Here is a 19,924-nt window from a genome sequence, read left to right as displayed (position 1 = left end):
CAGATAATGAGCGCCTGTTGCAGGAGAATGCTGCTTCCCAGTCTCAGCCAGGCCCCGGTAGTGGTGGTGAGTCTCAAGAGACTGTGAGTAACCCTGTTCCAGTTGAGAGGTTGCTGTATATTCCCCGTGAGCGTAAATGCCCAGTGTTTAGGGGCAGGGCTGGTATAAGTATCGAGGAGTGGAGTGAGGAGGTACAGGCTAGCATCCGTGCACGCCGTTTGGCACCCCTTGACCAGGCCTATTTTATGCTAGATCATCTTGAAGGAGAAGCTAAGGATGAAATAAGGTATAGGCCTAGGGTGGAAAGGGAGGACCCACAGAAAATTTTATCTATACTTCAAGAGCTATATGGGTGTTCAAGGTCATATGTTGCCTTGCAGGAGAGCTTCTTTTGCCGTAAGCAACTGGAAGGGGAGTCTTTGCAGGAATACTCGCATGTCCTTTTGGCTCTCATGGATAAAATAAAGCAGTGTGCATCTTATGTAGTGCCTAATGCTGATGTGTTGGTTCGTGACCAATTTGTGGAGAATGTTAATGACTCTGCCCTCCGTAGGGAACTGAAGCAGTTGGTCCGTCAGACACCAGAGCTTTCCATGCTACAGATACGGGCAGCGGCTATCCGATGGGAGCGTGAGAGTAGGCCAGATGATGGGAGAGGTAGGAGCCATTCTGTCCCCTCAATGTGTGCGCTGCAAATGTCTAGGGAGACTTATGGGGTTCGACGTTCTGCAGATAATTTTAAATCTTCTGAGATGACAGAATTAAGAGCTATGCTACTCAAACAACAAGAACAGATTAATCAGTTAACACAGAGTATTGCTAGCTTGTATGCTTCTCCTCGGCCTACTGGTCCTAGCAGCCGGCCTAATGTAATTTGTAGGCGGTGTCAAAAGTCCGGACACTATGCTAGAGACTGTGATAATGAGCGTGTTCCAGCGCACCCAATAGGGGCTTTCCATCCGGGCCGTGTTGCCCCTAGCTCTCAGCCGGCGGAAAACTAGCTCCCTCCAGTGTGCAGAGCCACACATTGGGAGGGGACAGTACTGGCTCTGCCTCACAGCACTCTCCACCTCAGTTTACCGCTCCATCCTTAGTTGGACAGTGTCCAAAAGTGGCTATCCGGTTGGGGGGAGTGGTGGTTAATTGCTTGCTTGACACGGGGTCGATGGTTTCAACCATAGTTGAAAGTTTCTTTCGTCAGCACATTCAGGGAGACTTGCATTCCTGCCAGTGGTTACAGCTTCGTGCCGCTAACGGGCTAGAGATACCTTATGTGGGCTACGTGGAGCTAACTGTGGACGTACTTGGAAAGTCCATTCCTAGAAGGGGTTGGCTGGTAGTTAAGGATCCTCCAGGTTCTAATACGTCACCTATAGTCCCGGGCGTTTTGGGTATGAACGTCATCAGAGAATGCTATCAGGAGCTCTTTTGCCAGCATGGTCCTGCATTGTTTGATCTTCCCCCAGTTGTACATGCGTCCTCACCTTGGCAGCAAGCCCTGCAGTACTGTCATCAGGCTTCTGATGGGCCCTCAACTGTAGACACAGGGGTAGCTAGAGTAAGGGGACGGAGACCTGTTCGAATACCAGCCGGTACGTTTAAGATGGTTGCAGCCACGTGTTCCAGTCAGCTCAGTGAGTGCAGTACAGGGGTCCTAGTTGAACCCTCGGATACTTTGGGTGCCTTACCTGATGGTCTGTTAGTTGCTGTCTCTTTGGTTAAGGTAGTTCGAGGGACCGTCTATGTACCGTTGGTAAATGTGGGTTGCTCCAGTGTTTCTTTGCCTCCACATTGTCCCTTAGCATCACTGACCGGTGTACAGGTTGTGAGTCTGCCGGCTGGAGTTACGGAGGTGAGTGAACCCTCTATGGTGGTTGCCCAAGTTCAGGCCCATACTGTTCAGTCCAGTCCAATACTGGAGCAGATTGAGGCTTTAGATCTGTCTGTGCTGTCTCAAGTAGACCAGGAGAAGGTACGGTCTCTTCTTTGTAAGCATGCGGCAGTGTTTTCCTCCTTCGAAGGTGATATCGGTTGTACTGGGTTAATTTCACATGACATTCCTTTGTTGGATGATGTACCAATAAGACAGAGGTACAGGCGTATCCCTCCATCCGATTATGACTCTGTCAAGGCTCATATTCACCAGCTGCTTGAGAGCCAGGTTATTCAGGAGAGTTGTAGCCCTTATGCTTCACCTATTGTCCTGGTTAAGAAAAAAGATGGTAGCCTCCGCATGTGCGTTGATTATAGGCAACTTAACAACAAAACTAGGAAGGATGCATTCCCTCTGCCTAGGATTGAAGAGACTTTGGATGCACTATCAGGGGCCCAGTGGTTTTCAACCATGGATTTGGCTAGTGGCTACAACCAGATCCCAGTTAATGAGGCTGACCGTCCAAAGACAGCTTTCTGTACTCCCTTTGGCCTATTCCAGTTCAACCGTATGCCTTTCGGGCTGTGTAATGCCCCTAGTACCTTCCAGAGACTGATGGAAAGGATGTTTGGGGACCAAAACTGTCAATCATTGTTGTTATATCTTGACGACATCATTGTATTTTCTTCAGACCTGGATCAGCACCTGAGCCGTTTGGAGTTGGTTTTGAATCGACTAGGTCAAGCAGGCCTGAAGGCCAAGTTGGAAAAATGCTGTTTCTTTCGACGTCAAGTTCGGTACCTGGGCCATCTGGTCTCTGATAAAGGGGTGTCTACCGATCCTGAGAAGGTATCTGCTGTGGCCAACTGGCCCCGTCCCACTTCAGTTTCTGAGCTACGTTCATTTCTTGGCTTCGCCAGTTATTATCGGCGTTTCATTCAGGGCTTTTCAAAGATGGCTGCCCCATTGCATCGCCTAGTAGCTGAAGTGGGAGGGACCAAGATTAGGAAAGGTCATGGGCCTAGGTTGTTAGATCTCTGGGTAGAACAGTGTGAGACCAGTTTTCAGACACTGAAACGTAAGCTTGTGGATGCACCTACACTTGCTTTTGCTAACTTCTCTCTCCCATTTATTTTGGAGGTCGATGCCAGTCACCAGGGCTTGGGAGCTGTATTGTCCCAGGAGCAGGATGGTCGAGTGCGCCCCGTTGCTTATGCGAGTCGTAGTCTAAACCCTAATGAGAAGTTGTACAGCTCAATGAAGTTGGAGTTTTTGGGGTTGAAGTGGGCTATGACGGAGAAATTTCGTGAGTACCTTTGGGGCCAGGAGTGTATTGTCTGGACAGACAATAACCCGTTGAGTCATTTGGACACAGCCAAGTTGGGTGCTACAGAACAGCGTTGGGTTGCCCAACTGTCGGCGTTCCATTATACCATCCGTTACAGACCAGGTCGTGTAAATAAAAATGCTGATTCTTTATCTCGGCAGAGAATTTCCGTTCCAGAGCAGTTGCAGGGTTCAGGATCGACAGGTGTGACCTTGCCTTTGGCCCTTCGGCAGCAAGCTAGTAAAGAAACCTCTATGCAAGCGGTAGCCCAGCTTTCTATGGCTGCTTTTCCGTCCCGTGAGCCGGGGGAGTTGAAGTGTTTACAGGAAGCCGACCCAAGCATTCATTCTTTTAATTCTTTTTGGCAGGGGGGCAGACCACCTAGTCGGGATGAGAGGGAAGACTTGTCAGCCCGGACTCAGGGGTTCCTGCGTCAGTGGGATAGAATTGTGCTGCGTAATGGCCTGCTGTATCGCAAAATCCTGAAGCCGGATGGTGGGGAGGAGGTCTTACAATTTTTGCTTCCGGAATGTCTGCAGGAGGAAGTGTTGCTACAACTGCATGACCATCACGGCCATCAAGGTGTAGAGCGGACCACATTATTAATAAGGGAGCGATGTTATTGGCCTGGAATGGCAAATGATATCAAGCGGTGGTGCCAGCAATGTGAACGGTGCACCCTTGCTAAACCCCCACATAAGCAGTTGCGTGCTCCAATGGGACACCTTTTGGCCTCAAGACCAAATGAGGTAGTAGCCATTGATTTCACTTTTTTGGAGCCTGCTAGGGATGGGACTGAACAGGTTTTAGTTATAACCGATGTGTTCTCCAAGTTTACTCAGGTGATCCCTACTCGAGATCAAAGAGCTCCTACAGTGGCCAGGGTGTTGGTTCAGCACTGGTTTTATCGGTTTGGTGTTCCTGCACGGTTACACTCAGACTGTGGTTCGAGCTTTGAGAGTTCCCTGGTTCGGCAGCTTTGTGATCTGTATGGGATACAGAAGACGCGAACTACCCCATACCACCCGCAAGGGAATGGCCAGTGTGAGCGATTTAATCGCACCATGCATAATCTGCTGCGCACACTATCCCAGGAACAGAAGAGCCGTTGGCCAGATTATCTGCCGCAGCTAGTCTTTAATTACAACTCCTCTATCCATCAGTCTATGGGGGAATCGCCACATTTTCTTTTGTTCGGGCAAGAGCCTCACCTCCCAGTGGATTTCCTGTTGGGTAGGGTTCAGGAAACTGAAGGTAGAACTGTGGGTGATTGGGTTCAGGAACACCAGAGACGTCTTCAGGTTGCTTTTAAAGGGGCAAGGGAGAGGTTGTTGGCTGCAGCACAACGCCGTAAGGAACGTCACGATCATGGCTTATTAGCTGACCAGTTGCAGGTAGGCCAGCTGGTTTATCTACGGGATCATTCAGTTCGTGGACGCACGAAAATTCAGGATGCTTGGAGTCCAGTCATTTACAGGGTGGTAAGGGCACCTGAACCTGGGGGTGTGGTGTATTCTGTGGCCCCGTTGCGAGATTTGGGACAGACCCGGCAGGTACACAGAGTAATGTTAAAGCTAGCTCCTCCAAACCCTTCTGTAGCTTCTCCTCCAGTAGAAATCCCAAGCCTGGTGGGGGATGCAGAACAGGAGGAAGAGTCAGGTCAGTGGCTTGTTGTAGGTGCTCCTCAAGCCCAGTCTCAGGGTTCCCTTCCTATTGTTCCATCAGGGGACAACCCAGTTGAAGTCATTCCCTCCTCTAGTGCCGAAACTAGTTTCGAGGCCCCTGTTGTATCGGAGGTAGAAGTTGGTGATTTGGGGCTAGACACGAGGCGACGAACAGCTCGAGTAACAGCAGGGCAGCATAGGAACCCTCATCGGTTGCCTATGTCCACGGCGCAGGTAGCTCCTAACGCTACACCCTTGGTACCTGGTTCACACAGTATGGCAGTAGCCTGTTTTAGACCTTGGGATTAGTCCCTTGTGTTAAGTTTTCGGCTGTGTTTTGTCGACGGGACGCCGACACAAAAGGTGGGGGCAGAATGTAACAGGCAGAGCTGTCACAGGGCTGCCTAGTGGTTTCTGGGCTTGGGCAGCCACCGTAGTTAGGGAGTGGCTTCCCCCCTCCCCTCTGTGTTGCGCGGGTTGGTTGGTCATTTAGCACCAGTATATATACCCAGTGAGCACGCTTTGGGCTAAGCTCGTGCTTCCCTTATTATTTGGGCCGTGTTACTGCGGGACTTGCTGCTGAGACGGTGTGCTAAGGTATGTCTGTCGTTTCCGTGCCTTGTATATGTTTAATGTGCTTTTAAAGTGACGCGAACCCATTGATGTATAGGGGATTCTGCCGGAAAGCAGGCGTCCTCCCTCTGTTGTCGCACCACGCTGCTAGCCGTTAGCTGCAGCCTAAACGTGGAACGTCGCGTATAAAGTGGCCGTTTACATTGATGTGAGTGCTACTGGCTGAAAGGTAGGCATTTGGAGTTACTTTCCACCTATTTGTTTGGGATTTAACCATTATAGGATGTACAACTTACAGCGAGTTACGTCATGTTTAGGTATATCCCTTGGCGTGCTTGAAAACGGGTGTGCTTAGAAAACCGCGTCGTAAGGCACGGGAATCCTGGTTTTATTATCTCAGACACTGGAAGCATTGCAATTGGAGCAAGGGGTCCTATGTAATGGTAAATCAAGCTTGAAGGTATGTGGGCTCAGTAGATGTGGTTTTTCATATCACTTGTTTAAATATAGCTTATTTTTAATTTACTTAAAATGTCGTTTTTAATTAGGAGTTCTGGAGTGTCGCCACGGGAAGGGCCTAGGTGGCGCTGAGCAGAGCCTCCCCTAGTCTTCTGCTGTTTTGCCTTGGTTGTTTTGTGGGGGTTAAATCAGCGTTATAATGTTTCAGTTATTTTGTTTATTTGATTATAATTAAACTTTTTGTGATTCTTCTGTTTATTTAGTTTAGTTCTCTTGATTTTGTTTCTTTTGAATTAACCCCTGAGCGGTATTGGATTTCTTTTCTTTGTTCTATGTGAACCTGATCTCTCTTTTTTTTAATTAACATTAGGGATACTGGCTGCAGTGAGTTTTAAAGTTATAATAGTGTATTAATCATTCATGTCTTTTATCTGTTCGTCAGAATACTTCTGTGCATGGGTGTTTCCTGGATGGCTGGTTACCCTTCGGGGATAATCATTCACTTTTACACTTGGTCTGCTGTGGTTGGAGTCATCACCTTTTGAGGTTTTTGGAAGCTGTGTGTGTGTGTGTGTGGTACAGTCGTTACCAGGATAATCATTGAAGGTCTGAAGCCAGTTTTAAGTATATGTATGATAATACTACAATGAGACCTAGCACTGCCAGTACCCCTGTGTTGGTATTTTAACAATTTTTACTTTATTCTAAATTGTGATTTTCTTAAAACCAAGTTATTAATAAAGCTGTGCATTTTAGTGTTATTTCCAATTTTACCTTTAAGTAAAAAGTTGTACACTGAACCAAATTTTACGTCTCTGCCCTTTTCTTTAAATGAACCTGTGTGCTTTTGGGTTATATTTCCTGGGGTGAAACTCCCCAGGTGGCGTAGTCGAGCTTACAGCTCACCTTAACAAGGGTCACATTTGTGGCGTATAGTCGGCAGGATTTGAAACAGAGACGTATTTTTGGGAGTTCAGTTGTATTTCTTTTGGTTATTTTGGTTTAAAGGCAAAACAGCAGTTGGTGTTGGTCCCAAGGATTTTAGTTGGGTACCTGTAGGGAGGTCCTTAAAGCTAACCCAGTGATTATTTCCCACCTCTTCTCTATTCCACTTTTTTTTGTTTTACCATGGCCAGTGAGCTCCAGGAAATGAGAGAGCTGGTAAGACGGCTGCAGGCAGATAATGAGCGCCTGTTGCAGGAGAATGCTGCTTCCCAGTCTCAGCCAGGCCCCGGTAGTGGTGGTGAGTCTCAAGAGACTGTGAGTAACCCTGTTCCAGTTGAGAGGTTGCTGTATATTCCCCGTGAGCGTAAATGCCCAGTGTTTAGGGGCAGGGCTGGTATAAGTATCGAGGAGTGGAGTGAGGAGGTACAGGCTAGCATCCGTGCACGCCGTTTGGCACCCCTTGACCAGGCCTATTTTATGCTAGATCATCTTGAAGGAGAAGCTAAGGATGAAATAAGGTATAGGCCTAGGGTGGAAAGGGAGGACCCACAGAAAATTTTATCTATACTTCAAGAGCTATATGGGTGTTCAAGGTCATATGTTGCCTTGCAGGAGAGCTTCTTTTGCCGTAAGCAACTGGAAGGGGAGTCTTTGCAGGAATACTCGCATGTCCTTTTGGCTCTCATGGATAAAATAAAGCAGTGTGCATCTTATGTAGTGCCTAATGCTGATGTGTTGGTTCGTGACCAATTTGTGGAGAATGTTAATGACTCTGCCCTCCGTAGGGAACTGAAGCAGTTGGTCCGTCAGACACCAGAGCTTTCCATGCTACAGATACGGGCAGCGGCTATCCGATGGGAGCGTGAGAGTAGGCCAGATGATGGGAGAGGTAGGAGCCATTCTGTCCCCTCAATGTGTGCGCTGCAAATGTCTAGGGAGACTTATGGGGTTCGACGTTCTGCAGATAATTTTAAATCTTCTGAGATGACAGAATTAAGAGCTATGCTACTCAAACAACAAGAACAGATTAATCAGTTAACACAGAGTATTGCTAGCTTGTATGCTTCTCCTCGGCCTACTGGTCCTAGCAGCCGGCCTAATGTAATTTGTAGGCGGTGTCAAAAGTCCGGACACTATGCTAGAGACTGTGATAATGAGCGTGTTCCAGCGCACCCAATAGGGGCTTTCCATCCGGGCCGTGTTGCCCCTAGCTCTCAGCCGGCGGAAAACTAGCTCCCTCCAGTGTGCAGAGCCACACATTGGGAGGGGACAGTACTGGCTCTGCCTCACAGCACTCTCCACCTCAGTTTACCGCTCCATCCTTAGTTGGACAGTGTCCAAAAGTGGCTATCCGGTTGGGGGGAGTGGTGGTTAATTGCTTGCTTGACACGGGGTCGATGGTTTCAACCATAGTTGAAAGTTTCTTTCGTCAGCACATTCAGGGAGACTTGCATTCCTGCCAGTGGTTACAGCTTCGTGCCGCTAACGGGCTAGAGATACCTTATGTGGGCTACGTGGAGCTAACTGTGGACGTACTTGGAAAGTCCATTCCTAGAAGGGGTTGGCTGGTAGTTAAGGATCCTCCAGGTTCTAATACGTCACCTATAGTCCCGGGCGTTTTGGGTATGAACGTCATCAGAGAATGCTATCAGGAGCTCTTTTGCCAGCATGGTCCTGCATTGTTTGATCTTCCCCCAGTTGTACATGCGTCCTCACCTTGGCAGCAAGCCCTGCAGTACTGTCATCAGGCTTCTGATGGGCCCTCAACTGTAGACACAGGGGTAGCTAGAGTAAGGGGACGGAGACCTGTTCGAATACCAGCCGGTACGTTTAAGATGGTTGCAGCCACGTGTTCCAGTCAGCTCAGTGAGTGCAGTACAGGGGTCCTAGTTGAACCCTCGGATACTTTGGGTGCCTTACCTGATGGTCTGTTAGTTGCTGTCTCTTTGGTTAAGGTAGTTCGAGGGACCGTCTATGTACCGTTGGTAAATGTGGGTTGCTCCAGTGTTTCTTTGCCTCCACATTGTCCCTTAGCATCACTGACCGGTGTACAGGTTGTGAGTCTGCCGGCTGGAGTTACGGAGGTGAGTGAACCCTCTATGGTGGTTGCCCAAGTTCAGGCCCATACTGTTCAGTCCAGTCCAATACTGGAGCAGATTGAGGCTTTAGATCTGTCTGTGCTGTCTCAAGTAGACCAGGAGAAGGTACGGTCTCTTCTTTGTAAGCATGCGGCAGTGTTTTCCTCCTTCGAAGGTGATATCGGTTGTACTGGGTTAATTTCACATGACATTCCTTTGTTGGATGATGTACCAATAAGACAGAGGTACAGGCGTATCCCTCCATCCGATTATGACTCTGTCAAGGCTCATATTCACCAGCTGCTTGAGAGCCAGGTTATTCAGGAGAGTTGTAGCCCTTATGCTTCACCTATTGTCCTGGTTAAGAAAAAAGATGGTAGCCTCCGCATGTGCGTTGATTATAGGCAACTTAACAACAAAACTAGGAAGGATGCATTCCCTCTGCCTAGGATTGAAGAGACTTTGGATGCACTATCAGGGGCCCAGTGGTTTTCAACCATGGATTTGGCTAGTGGCTACAACCAGATCCCAGTTAATGAGGCTGACCGTCCAAAGACAGCTTTCTGTACTCCCTTTGGCCTATTCCAGTTCAACCGTATGCCTTTCGGGCTGTGTAATGCCCCTAGTACCTTCCAGAGACTGATGGAAAGGATGTTTGGGGACCAAAACTGTCAATCATTGTTGTTATATCTTGACGACATCATTGTATTTTCTTCAGACCTGGATCAGCACCTGAGCCGTTTGGAGTTGGTTTTGAATCGACTAGGTCAAGCAGGCCTGAAGGCCAAGTTGGAAAAATGCTGTTTCTTTCGACGTCAAGTTCGGTACCTGGGCCATCTGGTCTCTGATAAAGGGGTGTCTACCGATCCTGAGAAGGTATCTGCTGTGGCCAACTGGCCCCGTCCCACTTCAGTTTCTGAGCTACGTTCATTTCTTGGCTTCGCCAGTTATTATCGGCGTTTCATTCAGGGCTTTTCAAAGATGGCTGCCCCATTGCATCGCCTAGTAGCTGTAGTGGGAGGGACCAAGATTAGGAAAGGTCATGGGCCTAGGTTGTTAGATCTCTGGGTAGAACAGTGTGAGACCAGTTTTCAGACACTGAAACGTAAGCTTGTGGATGCACCTACACTTGCTTTTGCTAACTTCTCTCTCCCATTTATTTTGGAGGTCGATGCCAGTCACCAGGGCTTGGGAGCTGTATTGTCCCAGGAGCAGGATGGTCGAGTGCGCCCCGTTGCTTATGCGAGTCGTAGTCTAAACCCTAATGAGAAGTTGTACAGCTCAATGAAGTTGGAGTTTTTGGGGTTGAAGTGGGCTATGACGGAGAAATTTCGTGAGTACCTTTGGGGCCAGGAGTGTATTGTCTGGACAGACAATAACCCGTTGAGTCATTTGGACACAGCCAAGTTGGGTGCTACAGAACAGCGTTGGGTTGCCCAACTGTCGGCGTTCCATTATACCATCCGTTACAGACCAGGTCGTGTAAATAAAAATGCTGATTCTTTATCTCGGCAGAGAATTTCCGTTCCAGAGCAGTTGCAGGGTTCAGGATCGACAGGTGTGACCTTGCCTTTGGCCCTTCGGCAGCAAGCTAGTAAAGAAACCTCTATGCAAGCGGTAGCCCAGCTTTCTATGGCTGCTTTTCCGTCCCGTGAGCCGGGGGAGTTGAAGTGTTTACAGGAAGCCGACCCAAGCATTCATTCTTTTAATTCTTTTTGGCAGGGGGGCAGACCACCTAGTCGGGATGAGAGGGAAGACTTGTCAGCCCGGACTCAGGGGTTCCTGCGTCAGTGGGATAGAATTGTGCTGCGTAATGGCCTGCTGTATCGCAAAATCCTGAAGCCGGATGGTGGGGAGGAGGTCTTACAATTTTTGCTTCCGGAATGTCTGCAGGAGGAAGTGTTGCTACAACTGCATGACCATCACGGCCATCAAGGTGTAGAGCGGACCACATTATTAATAAGGGAGCGATGTTATTGGCCTGGAATGGCAAATGATATCAAGCGGTGGTGCCAGCAATGTGAACGGTGCACCCTTGCTAAACCCCCACATAAGCAGTTGCGTGCTCCAATGGGACACCTTTTGGCCTCAAGACCAAATGAGGTAGTAGCCACTGATTTCACTTTTTTGGAGCCTGCTAGGGATGGGACTGAACAGGTTTTAGTTATAACCGATGTGTTCTCCAAGTTTACTCAGGTGATCCCTACTCGAGATCAAAGAGCTCCTACAGTGGCCAGGGTGTTGGTTCAGCACTGGTTTTATCGGTTTGGTGTTCCTGCACGGTTACACTCAGACTGTGGTTCGAGCTTTGAGAGTTCCCTGGTTCGGCAGCTTTGTGATCTGTATGGGATACAGAAGACGCGAACTACCCCATACCACCCGCAAGGGAATGGCCAGTGTGAGCGATTTAATCGCACCATGCATAATCTGCTGCGCACACTATCCCAGGAACAGAAGAGCCGTTGGCCAGATTATCTGCCGCAGCTAGTCTTTAATTACAACTCCTCTATCCATCAGTCTACGGGGGAATCGCCACATTTTCTTTTGTTCGGGCAAGAGCCTCACCTCCCAGTGGATTTCCTGTTGGGTAGGGTTCAGGAAACTGAAGGTAGAACTGTGGGTGATTGGGTTCAGGAACACCAGAGACGTCTTCAGGTTGCTTTTAAAGGGGCAAGGGAGAGGTTGTTGGCTGCAGCACAACGCCGTAAGGAACGTCACGATCATGGCTTATTAGCTGACCAGTTGCAGGTAGGCCAGCTGGTTTATCTACGGGATCATTCAGTTCGTGGACGCACGAAAATTCAGGATGCTTGGAGTCCAGTCATTTACAGGGTGGTAAGGGCACCTGAACCTGGGGGTGTGGTGTATTCTGTGGCCCCGTTGCGAGATTTGGGACAGACCCGGCAGGTACACAGAGTAATGTTAAAGCTAGCTCCTCCAAACCCTTCTGTAGCTTCTCCTCCAGTAGAAATCCCAAGCCTGGTGGGGGATGCAGAACAGGAGGAAGAGTCAGGTCAGTGGCTTGTTGTAGGTGCTCCTCAAGCCCAGTCTCAGGGTTCCCTTCCTATTGTTCCATCAGGGGACAACCCAGTTGAAGTCATTCCCTCCTCTAGTGCCGAAACTAGTTTCGAGGCCCCTGTTGTATCGGAGGTAGAAGTTGGTGATTTGGGGCTAGACACGAGGCGACGAACAGCTCGAGTAACAGCAGGGCAGCATAGGAACCCTCATCGGTTGCCTATGTCCACGGCGCAGGTAGCTCCTAACGCTACACCCTTGGTACCTGGTTCACACAGTATGGCAGTAGCCTGTTTTAGACCTTGGGATTAGTCCCTTGTGTTAAGTTTTCGGCTGTGTTTTGTCGACGGGACGCCGACACAAAAGGTGGGGGCAGAATGTAACAGGCAGAGCTGTCACAGGGCTGCCTAGTGGTTTCTGGGCTTGGGCAGCCACCGTAGTTAGGGAGTGGCTTCCCCCCTCCCCTCTGTGTTGCGCGGGTTGGTTGGTCATTTAGCACCAGTATATATACCCAGTGAGCACGCTTTGGGCTAAGCTCGTGCTTCCCTTATTATTTGGGCCGTGTTACTGCGGGACTTGCTGCTGAGACGGTGTGCTAAGGTATGTCTGTCGTTTCCGTGCCTTGTATATGTTTAATGTGCTTTTAAAGTGACGCGAACCCATTGATGTATAGGGGATTCTGCCGGAAAGCAGGCGTCCTCCCTCTGTTGTCGCACCACGCTGCTAGCCGTTAGCTGCAGCCTAAACGTGGAACGTCGCGTATAAAGTGGCCGTTTACATTGATGTGAGTGCTACTGGCTGAAAGGTAGGCATTTGGAGTTACTTTCCACCTATTTGTTTGGGATTTAACCATTATAGGATGTACAACTTACAGCGAGTTACGTCATGTTTAGGTATATCCCTTGGCGTGCTTGAAAACGGGTGTGCTTAGAAAACCGCGTCGTAAGGCACGGGAATCCTGGTTTTATTATCTCAGACACTGGAAGCATTGCAATTGGAGCAAGGGGTCCTATGTAATGGTAAATCAAGCTTGAAGGTATGTGGGCTCAGTAGATGTGGTTTTTCATATCACTTGTTTAAATATAGCTTATTTTTAATTTACTTAAAATGTCGTTTTTAATTAGGAGTTCTGGAGTGTCGCCACGGGAAGGGCCTAGGTGGCGCTGAGCAGAGCCTCCCCTAGTCTTCTGCTGTTTTGCCTTGGTTGTTTTGTGGGGGTTAAATCAGCGTTATAATGTTTCAGTTATTTTGTTTATTTGATTATAATTAAACTTTTTGTGATTCTTCTGTTTATTTAGTTTAGTTCTCTTGATTTTGTTTCTTTTGAATTAACCCCTGAGCGGTATTGGATTTCTTTTCTTTGTTCTATGTGAACCTGATCTCTCTTTTTTTTAATTAACATTAGGGATACTGGCTGCAGTGAGTTTTAAAGTTATAATAGTGTATTAATCATTCATGTGTTTTATCTGTTCGTCAGAATACTTCTGTGCACGGGTGTTTCCTGGATGGCTGGTTACCCTTCGGGGATAATCATTCACTTTTACACTTGGTCTGCTGTGGTTGGAGTCATCACCTTTTGAGGTTTTTGGAAGCTGTGTGTGTGTGTGTGTGTGTGTGGTACAGTCGTTACCAGGATAATCATTGAAGGTCTGAAGCCAGTTTTAAGTATATGTATGATAATACTACAATGAGACCTAGCACTGCCAGTACCCCTGTGTTGGTATTTTAACAATTTTTACTTTATTCTAAATTGTGATTTTCTTAAAACCAAGTTATTAATAAAGCTGTGCATTTTAGTGTTATTTCCAATTTTACCTTTAAGTAAAAAGTTGTACACTGAACCAAATTTTACGTCTCTGCCCTTTTCTTTAAATGAACCTGTGTGCTTTTGGGTTATATTTCCTGGGGTGAAACTCCCCAGGTGGCGTAGTCGAGCTTACAGCTCACCTTAACAAGGGTCACACAAGCATCAAGGTTTTATATCTGATGCGTGCCGCTACTGGAAGCCAGTGAAGAGAGCGTAGCAGAGGAGTCACATGTGAGAACTTGGGGAGATTGAAGACCAGTCATGCTGCAGCATTCTGAATTAGTTGTAGAGGTCTGATGAGGGTGACAGGAGCACTGATAATCAGCTGCTGATAACCAAAAATCCCATAACGGTCGAATCTGAAATCCTGATGGTTGTCCACGGTGATGATGAATAGTCCACGGATGGTGATTCTTTCTGGCTTTCCTCACAGTTCCTTGCACACTGACAATGGTGATTGTTCTAATAATCCCGACGATCAGTTCTTGATGTTGTTAAGTCCTCTGGTCTTGATACTTATAGTCAAGACTCTTCGTTACTTTGATGCAGGCCACGGCACTAGCGCTGGCAAAGTGGTGAAGGGTAAGCTACAAATACAAAGAAAAGATTAGGTTGAAGGGACGTTGACAGTAGCATGTCCATTCTTACTGAAATTGTGAACCTGTTCCCATGACTCACCTCTGCATCTATCCAGTAGAATTGTTGAGCACCCACCAGTGCTCACTCTGCCACCCACTGTAGATGGACTTGTGCTGAAGCTTCACCTCCACCACCTGCATTTTATGGGTTTTGCATCGTCAAAGTAGCAAAAAACTCATTTTGGTCTGGGGGCCGAATACAACTTAATCGGACCTCAAGGGGGCCAGACCAGTAAACTCATTACAAAAAATTACATGGAACTAATAATAATCAATCAATCAATCAATCATCAGTTATTCATATACAGTGTTGCAAATAACAATAATTATTTATAATATAATTATTATTACAATAATAATAATGCATTATTTTTAACAGTGTTAGGTAATGGCGTCATTTTGTCAGTAATGGGATAATATAATTAATTACTTTTCCTGTCGTTACAACGCCGTTGACGTTACTGGTCATTAAAAGCGGTGCGTTACTATATATTGATATACTAACAGTAATGCGAGCGGACCGCTGCCCAGGCTAGTGAGGAGTAACAGATCTCGATAGGTCACAAGTTCTCGGTGTAACACCTGTTTAACTTAACAAGTCAGTAAGCGATTGGCTAAGGCAGCGTTATGGTAGCCAATCAGAGCCAGTGTTTTTACACGCGTGCCGAAGCACTCCAGTGACACGACACAAACGGAGAAGAGACAGAAATGGCGAGTCAGAAGTAAGCTGAAGAAAAGATGCGGCTTCACAACAATGTATACACTGAAAAGGCCAGGGTTTTCCCCGAAAACATGACTTAACTCCAACGATAGACTTCACCCATTGTTTTTTAATTTGTGCAGCACACACATGAACATAGTCCCTTAAACTGGATAAAACATTGGTAAAACTGTGCAGTAAAAGCTTAGCGGCATGTCTGGCCACACTCGCTGCCCCCGTGAAGTTCTCCCTTGAAAGATCCTATGCTCGGCATTTAAATGAGTAGCCCCGGCCCCAACTTTGTTAGACTCTACCACCTACGTTGGAGCAGGACTACATACGTCGCCATTGAAACATGTACAACATACACAAACATAACTGTATGCTATTGTTTGCTAAACATCACATTCAGCATTACAACTTTTCCTGTCCTCCTCCTACAGGTTCAGTAGGACCTGCCTCCCCCCCTTCTGCCGATGACCGTGGGCTCTACCGGCCAGCACCAGGGAAGCCCTGGAAGACGACCCTCCTCCCCTGAGGACGAAGGACCTCTAGTGAGTTATTCCTCTTATATATACACATACACAGTCCAGGTGATGGGTCAGGTCTCTGACCCCATCAAAGTCTTTATTTTGCTTTTCTGTCTCTTTCTTCCTCTCCATCATGTAGGTCTCCAGTGCTTCTTCCTGGAGTAGAGACCACAGACAGCTGTGCAACCTGATCTTCACCCAGACTTCCAGGAGAAGAGGAGTAATGCAATTTGTGGACCAGGACACAATGCATATTGCCTTCTGTCATGCAGGTATCACAATGAAGCAGTCTGGTTCTCTTTTTTTTCTTCATTTTAATTGAATAACACATTTTCTACTTCCAGCAATGTCACCCAAGTAGGTGTTTTCCCCTCATTTTCTGCAGATCTTGGAGAAAGCCGTTGCCAATCTGGAACGCATCTGTGACGGGCAGGTGTGAGCAACAAAAAGGAAGCGATCACGCCAAGTCTCAGGGAAAAAGGGTGGTTTAATATAAAGTGTGCAAAACCTAAAACCCGTGCAATAGATCCAAATTAAGGATATAATGACCAGCGGTCAACTGGTACAAAGACAAGACATATATAGGCAAACAAACGACCCTCAGGTGAGACGGATCACGGGCTCCGCCCACCTGAGGGACACACATGACGTCACCAGACAATAACAACAACAGCCGCTGTGGACAGAGACGGCCGGTAGGGGGCCGCCTCACCGTGACAGCATCGACTTTCTCCTGAGCTTAGGGATGGTCTTGTCAGAGGTGGATGGTGCTTCAGCACTGGTAGACTGGAAACCTGCAAAGTCAAAGCAAATAGACGGCGTGAGAGGGATGCTGTGTGTAGTCTTCCATGCTGTTGTCATTATTGTTGTTCATGCCCTATTAGTTGTGCAGCAGGAAAGACTACTAAACCATGGAAGACTACTAAACCATGGAAGACTACTAAACCATGGAAGACTCGGTTCTTTATAAATAATACTGTCATGAATTAAACTTCATGAAATACTAAAATGCGTACCATCTGGAATATGTTTGTCCACCACCTGGTCCTCCGTGTGAACATGCACTTAGTTTGTCCGTTTCTTTAAAAAGAGCAGACAATTTGATATTAAAAAATCATTCAAAATATGATTGATGGTAGCATAAATGTATGGTTGAAAATCATTCAGAAGAGCAGAGTCTAAAGCTAATGGTGTGACTGGGAATAAATACATTTTAAAAACAGATACCTTGAATCTCCGCTTCAGAAATCTTGGAAACCTGAACCACCAAGATTTCTTCTCCAGCCCCACGTCCACTGTCTGTGCTGCACTCTGCAGAGCGGAGCCTGTATGGTCCTGTTCTGTCCGAGAGATGGTGATGCCAGCGACATCACCGAACAGAGTGAGGGCAATCAGAGCTGACAGCTCAGAGCAGCATCTCTGTAGTGACAGCTTCACTTCCACGTCAGCCTCCGTCACAGATGCGCTTCTAGAACCGTAGTGATCAGTGTCAGGCTTGGTCCAGGATGTCAACCCAAGGCGTTCTTGGAGAAAAGTTTCTGAAGCAGTCTTCACAAATCTCCTCACGATGCCCGACTGGAGTGCCTCCTCAGAAAGGTCAGACAGCACTGACCGAGTCTCCCTGCAGCTCATTTGTGCCTTTACTCGGTCCAGAGCCGCAATCCTTTCCAGCATCAGGTTCCTCACTATAGGGATGAGGTCCTGAGCAACCACCTCCTTCACTGCCACTTTGACCCATGCTGAGATTTTTTCCAGCACTTCAATCAAATCCTCCATTTTCATCTAGTTAGGTTAAAGGAAAGTGTAAAAAGTTAATCAGTATCCAAAAGCTTAATGATTTTTAATTATTACTTTTTTTAACCTTAAGCTGATTATTTCTTTAAGAAGTAAAATGCTAATGTAAAGAACATCTACTGTTGTGAAGGTCTGACCAGACATGGCCAAAGGCTCATGTTGCTATGGTAACTCAGACACACAGGCAGATAGGAAGACAGATACAGAGATTCGTACTCACATTGCTTGGCAGTGTATTCCTCAGCTCTTCAGTTAGAACAGCTGGATTAATCCCAGAGGTGGATACGACTCCACCACTTTTCCCACATGGAGGAGTGTTGAGATCCTCAATCACTGCCTCCTCCACTCTAGTACAGCAAATAGCTGTGGTGAAAGAAACATTTACTTTAAGCATCTATGAGGCAGAGACTAATGATGCACATAAGCAAATGTCACTAAAAACAAATTGTGGAAAATTATAGTTATGAATAAATAACCTCATAATGCATCACGTTTTGGTAACATGTAATCACGCTAAATCTCACCTGAAAACCATCTGCTACGGTCTTTCTTTGCCTGCTTGTTTTTCACGCTGGGGGCAGACACATCACAGCCCTCAGGAAGCTCTTCTGCTGGCCCAGCTTTCTTAGACTGTAGTAGAGAAAATGAAGAAAAAATGAGTTTCATGATGACTATCGCAGGGGTTCTCAACTGGTCTCAGCCCGGGACCCACTTTTTCCCCCCATTGTCATTAAGTCGCGACCCACTTTTTTAAAAAAGTTGTCAGTTGCCGTACACCATGCACTTTATGTAATACAACTTGTTTGGTGGTCTTATGAAGGACCGTTTATAAGCTATTGAAATTATTACAAAAAACAGTGTGTAGTGCTCTGGGGCCTTCACGACCGCCACTTGCGTCTGTGTTAAGGTCATTTGTAGACGGTGCCTTAGACGTTGCAGTGGTGAAAGTTGCACATTTAAAATACGTCTATTCCTGACGTAAATAAAGTTGTAGATGTTTATCTTGGTTGCCAGAAACAAGAATTTTATTATAGCACTTTTGCCAATACTGTCTTAGTTATTGAAGAAAATTCCGAATACTCGAACGTGAAACAAACTTTACTGAAGTTTCCTAGTATGCATACGAGTGACTTTTGATCCCATTAAAATTAATTTAAAATTATGTACAGTTATAAAGAAGTGTGTCCTCTTTGGGTCCGACAGAGATGTAGACTGTGTGGGAAAAAATGCGATATTTTTCGCTTGGCCATTTTCAACGCTTAGTGCTAAAGTTTCAGCTCCGTTTTGCGAGTCATGCTGGTGATCGGATTCCTGCATTTGTTGATGGGCAGAGACGAACACGTGAGCGGGAGCTGGAGTCTATCGTTTAACTTTTAAAATACAAACTCAAAAGAAAAGGATGGATATTTTTCCAATTACAAAAAATCCTTACCCATAAAAAAATAATGCTGTCGCCAGTGGCGAGTGAAATAATTATAAAGTAAGCTACATTATGCATTAAACACGTTTCTGTGAAAATACAGGCTGCGGACATACGCGCAGACAGGATAGGGGGAATACGAACATTTCATAATTTGATTTTTTTTTCTCAACACCGCTGGACTCTCAAGGAGAGAATATTGATCTATCTTAATGACCTCAGATGGTTAATAACCAATATTAATTGGTTACACATCTTAAATGTGATAAGAGGCCGTAAAATGAAGTAACTGGGATGTAACCGGATAATTAATGTTAATCTGAGTCGCCATTTGTGGTCGAAAGCAATTTAGTTCTATTTTTGTGCAATATTCTACAATCACTGTTGCTACAAAGCAACTTTAGAGAACTGTCTCGACGAGGAATGTCATTTTCAATAAATAGACTGAGAAGCGGCTCTCTCGAACTTACTCGGACTAAAGTGAGATTATGGAAAAAGCTCAAAGGAACATGAACTTACCCTCATCATTTGTTTAAACATGATCACTTGGAATCTTCACTCCTTTACTCGCACAAGATATCGCTGAACCGCTCTACTAGCTACTTCAACCTCGGTGACGATCAAACCATCTGTGGTTAAATTAAACACTGTCTGTGGCGACTTTTATAGGTCTCCTGCATTGTGACTTCATATGCCGTGTTGTCGTAGGGACGCAGTTAGATAATAACTAAAACTACTAATTGGCCGTGTTGTCATAGTGACAGTTAGATAATAACTAAAGCTACTAATTGGCCGAGTCTTCAAGTGCAAATCACATTGAGCTGGCCCATGTTAATCTCAGTAGTTTGGGCTGGGACATTTATCACACCCACTCTGGCCCTGGACGTGTATCAGATCCACTCCGGTGTTATAAAAATCTGTGCTACCCATCGAATGTCCTACTTAGGTATTTTCATGTCAGTGTACAACGTACACCTATAATTTTTCGTTGTCAGCATTTTTTTCTCTTGAATTCACAATGAGGACTGTCCATTTATTTTGCCAATTTACTTTTTTGTCAACAATTATTAAATATTTTTGTGAATATCCTCGGAAAGACCT

At 46.4% G+C, this 19,924-nt stretch overlaps 1 protein-coding gene and 1 long non-coding RNA gene across 2 annotated transcripts; one reads left to right on the top strand and one right to left on the bottom strand.

The window, feature by feature from the left end:
* Window positions 1-15: 15 nt before the first annotated feature.
* On the top strand, window positions 16-13,051 carry LOC143496528 (uncharacterized). The gene is made up of 6 exons (XM_076992697.1): window positions 16-5,138; window positions 6,777-6,831; window positions 7,033-7,264; window positions 7,454-7,730; window positions 8,060-12,739; window positions 12,828-13,051. The coding sequence occupies exons 1-5, from the start codon at window positions 1,166-1,168 to the stop codon at window positions 12,244-12,246; spliced, it is 8,724 nt and encodes a 2,907-aa protein (XP_076848812.1). The 5' UTR covers window positions 16-1,165; the 3' UTR covers window positions 12,247-12,739; window positions 12,828-13,051.
* A 4,578-nt stretch (window positions 13,052-17,629) lies between these two features.
* Window positions 17,630-19,463, bottom strand: LOC143496514 (uncharacterized). The gene is made up of 3 exons (XR_013125623.1): window positions 19,343-19,463; window positions 17,928-18,033; window positions 17,630-17,766 (listed from the first exon to the last, which is right to left on the bottom strand). It is a non-coding gene; the product is annotated as an uncharacterized LOC143496514 (long non-coding RNA).
* Window positions 19,464-19,924: the final 461 nt, after the last annotated feature.

Source organism: Brachyhypopomus gauderio, unplaced genomic scaffold (genome assembly GCF_052324685.1).
Source record: "Brachyhypopomus gauderio isolate BG-103 unplaced genomic scaffold, BGAUD_0.2 sc96, whole genome shotgun sequence".
NCBI classification, from domain to species: domain Eukaryota; kingdom Metazoa; phylum Chordata; class Actinopteri; order Gymnotiformes; family Hypopomidae; genus Brachyhypopomus; species Brachyhypopomus gauderio.
Note: the sequence above shows the minus strand (reverse complement) of the source record. Positions and strands in the feature narration are given on the sequence as shown.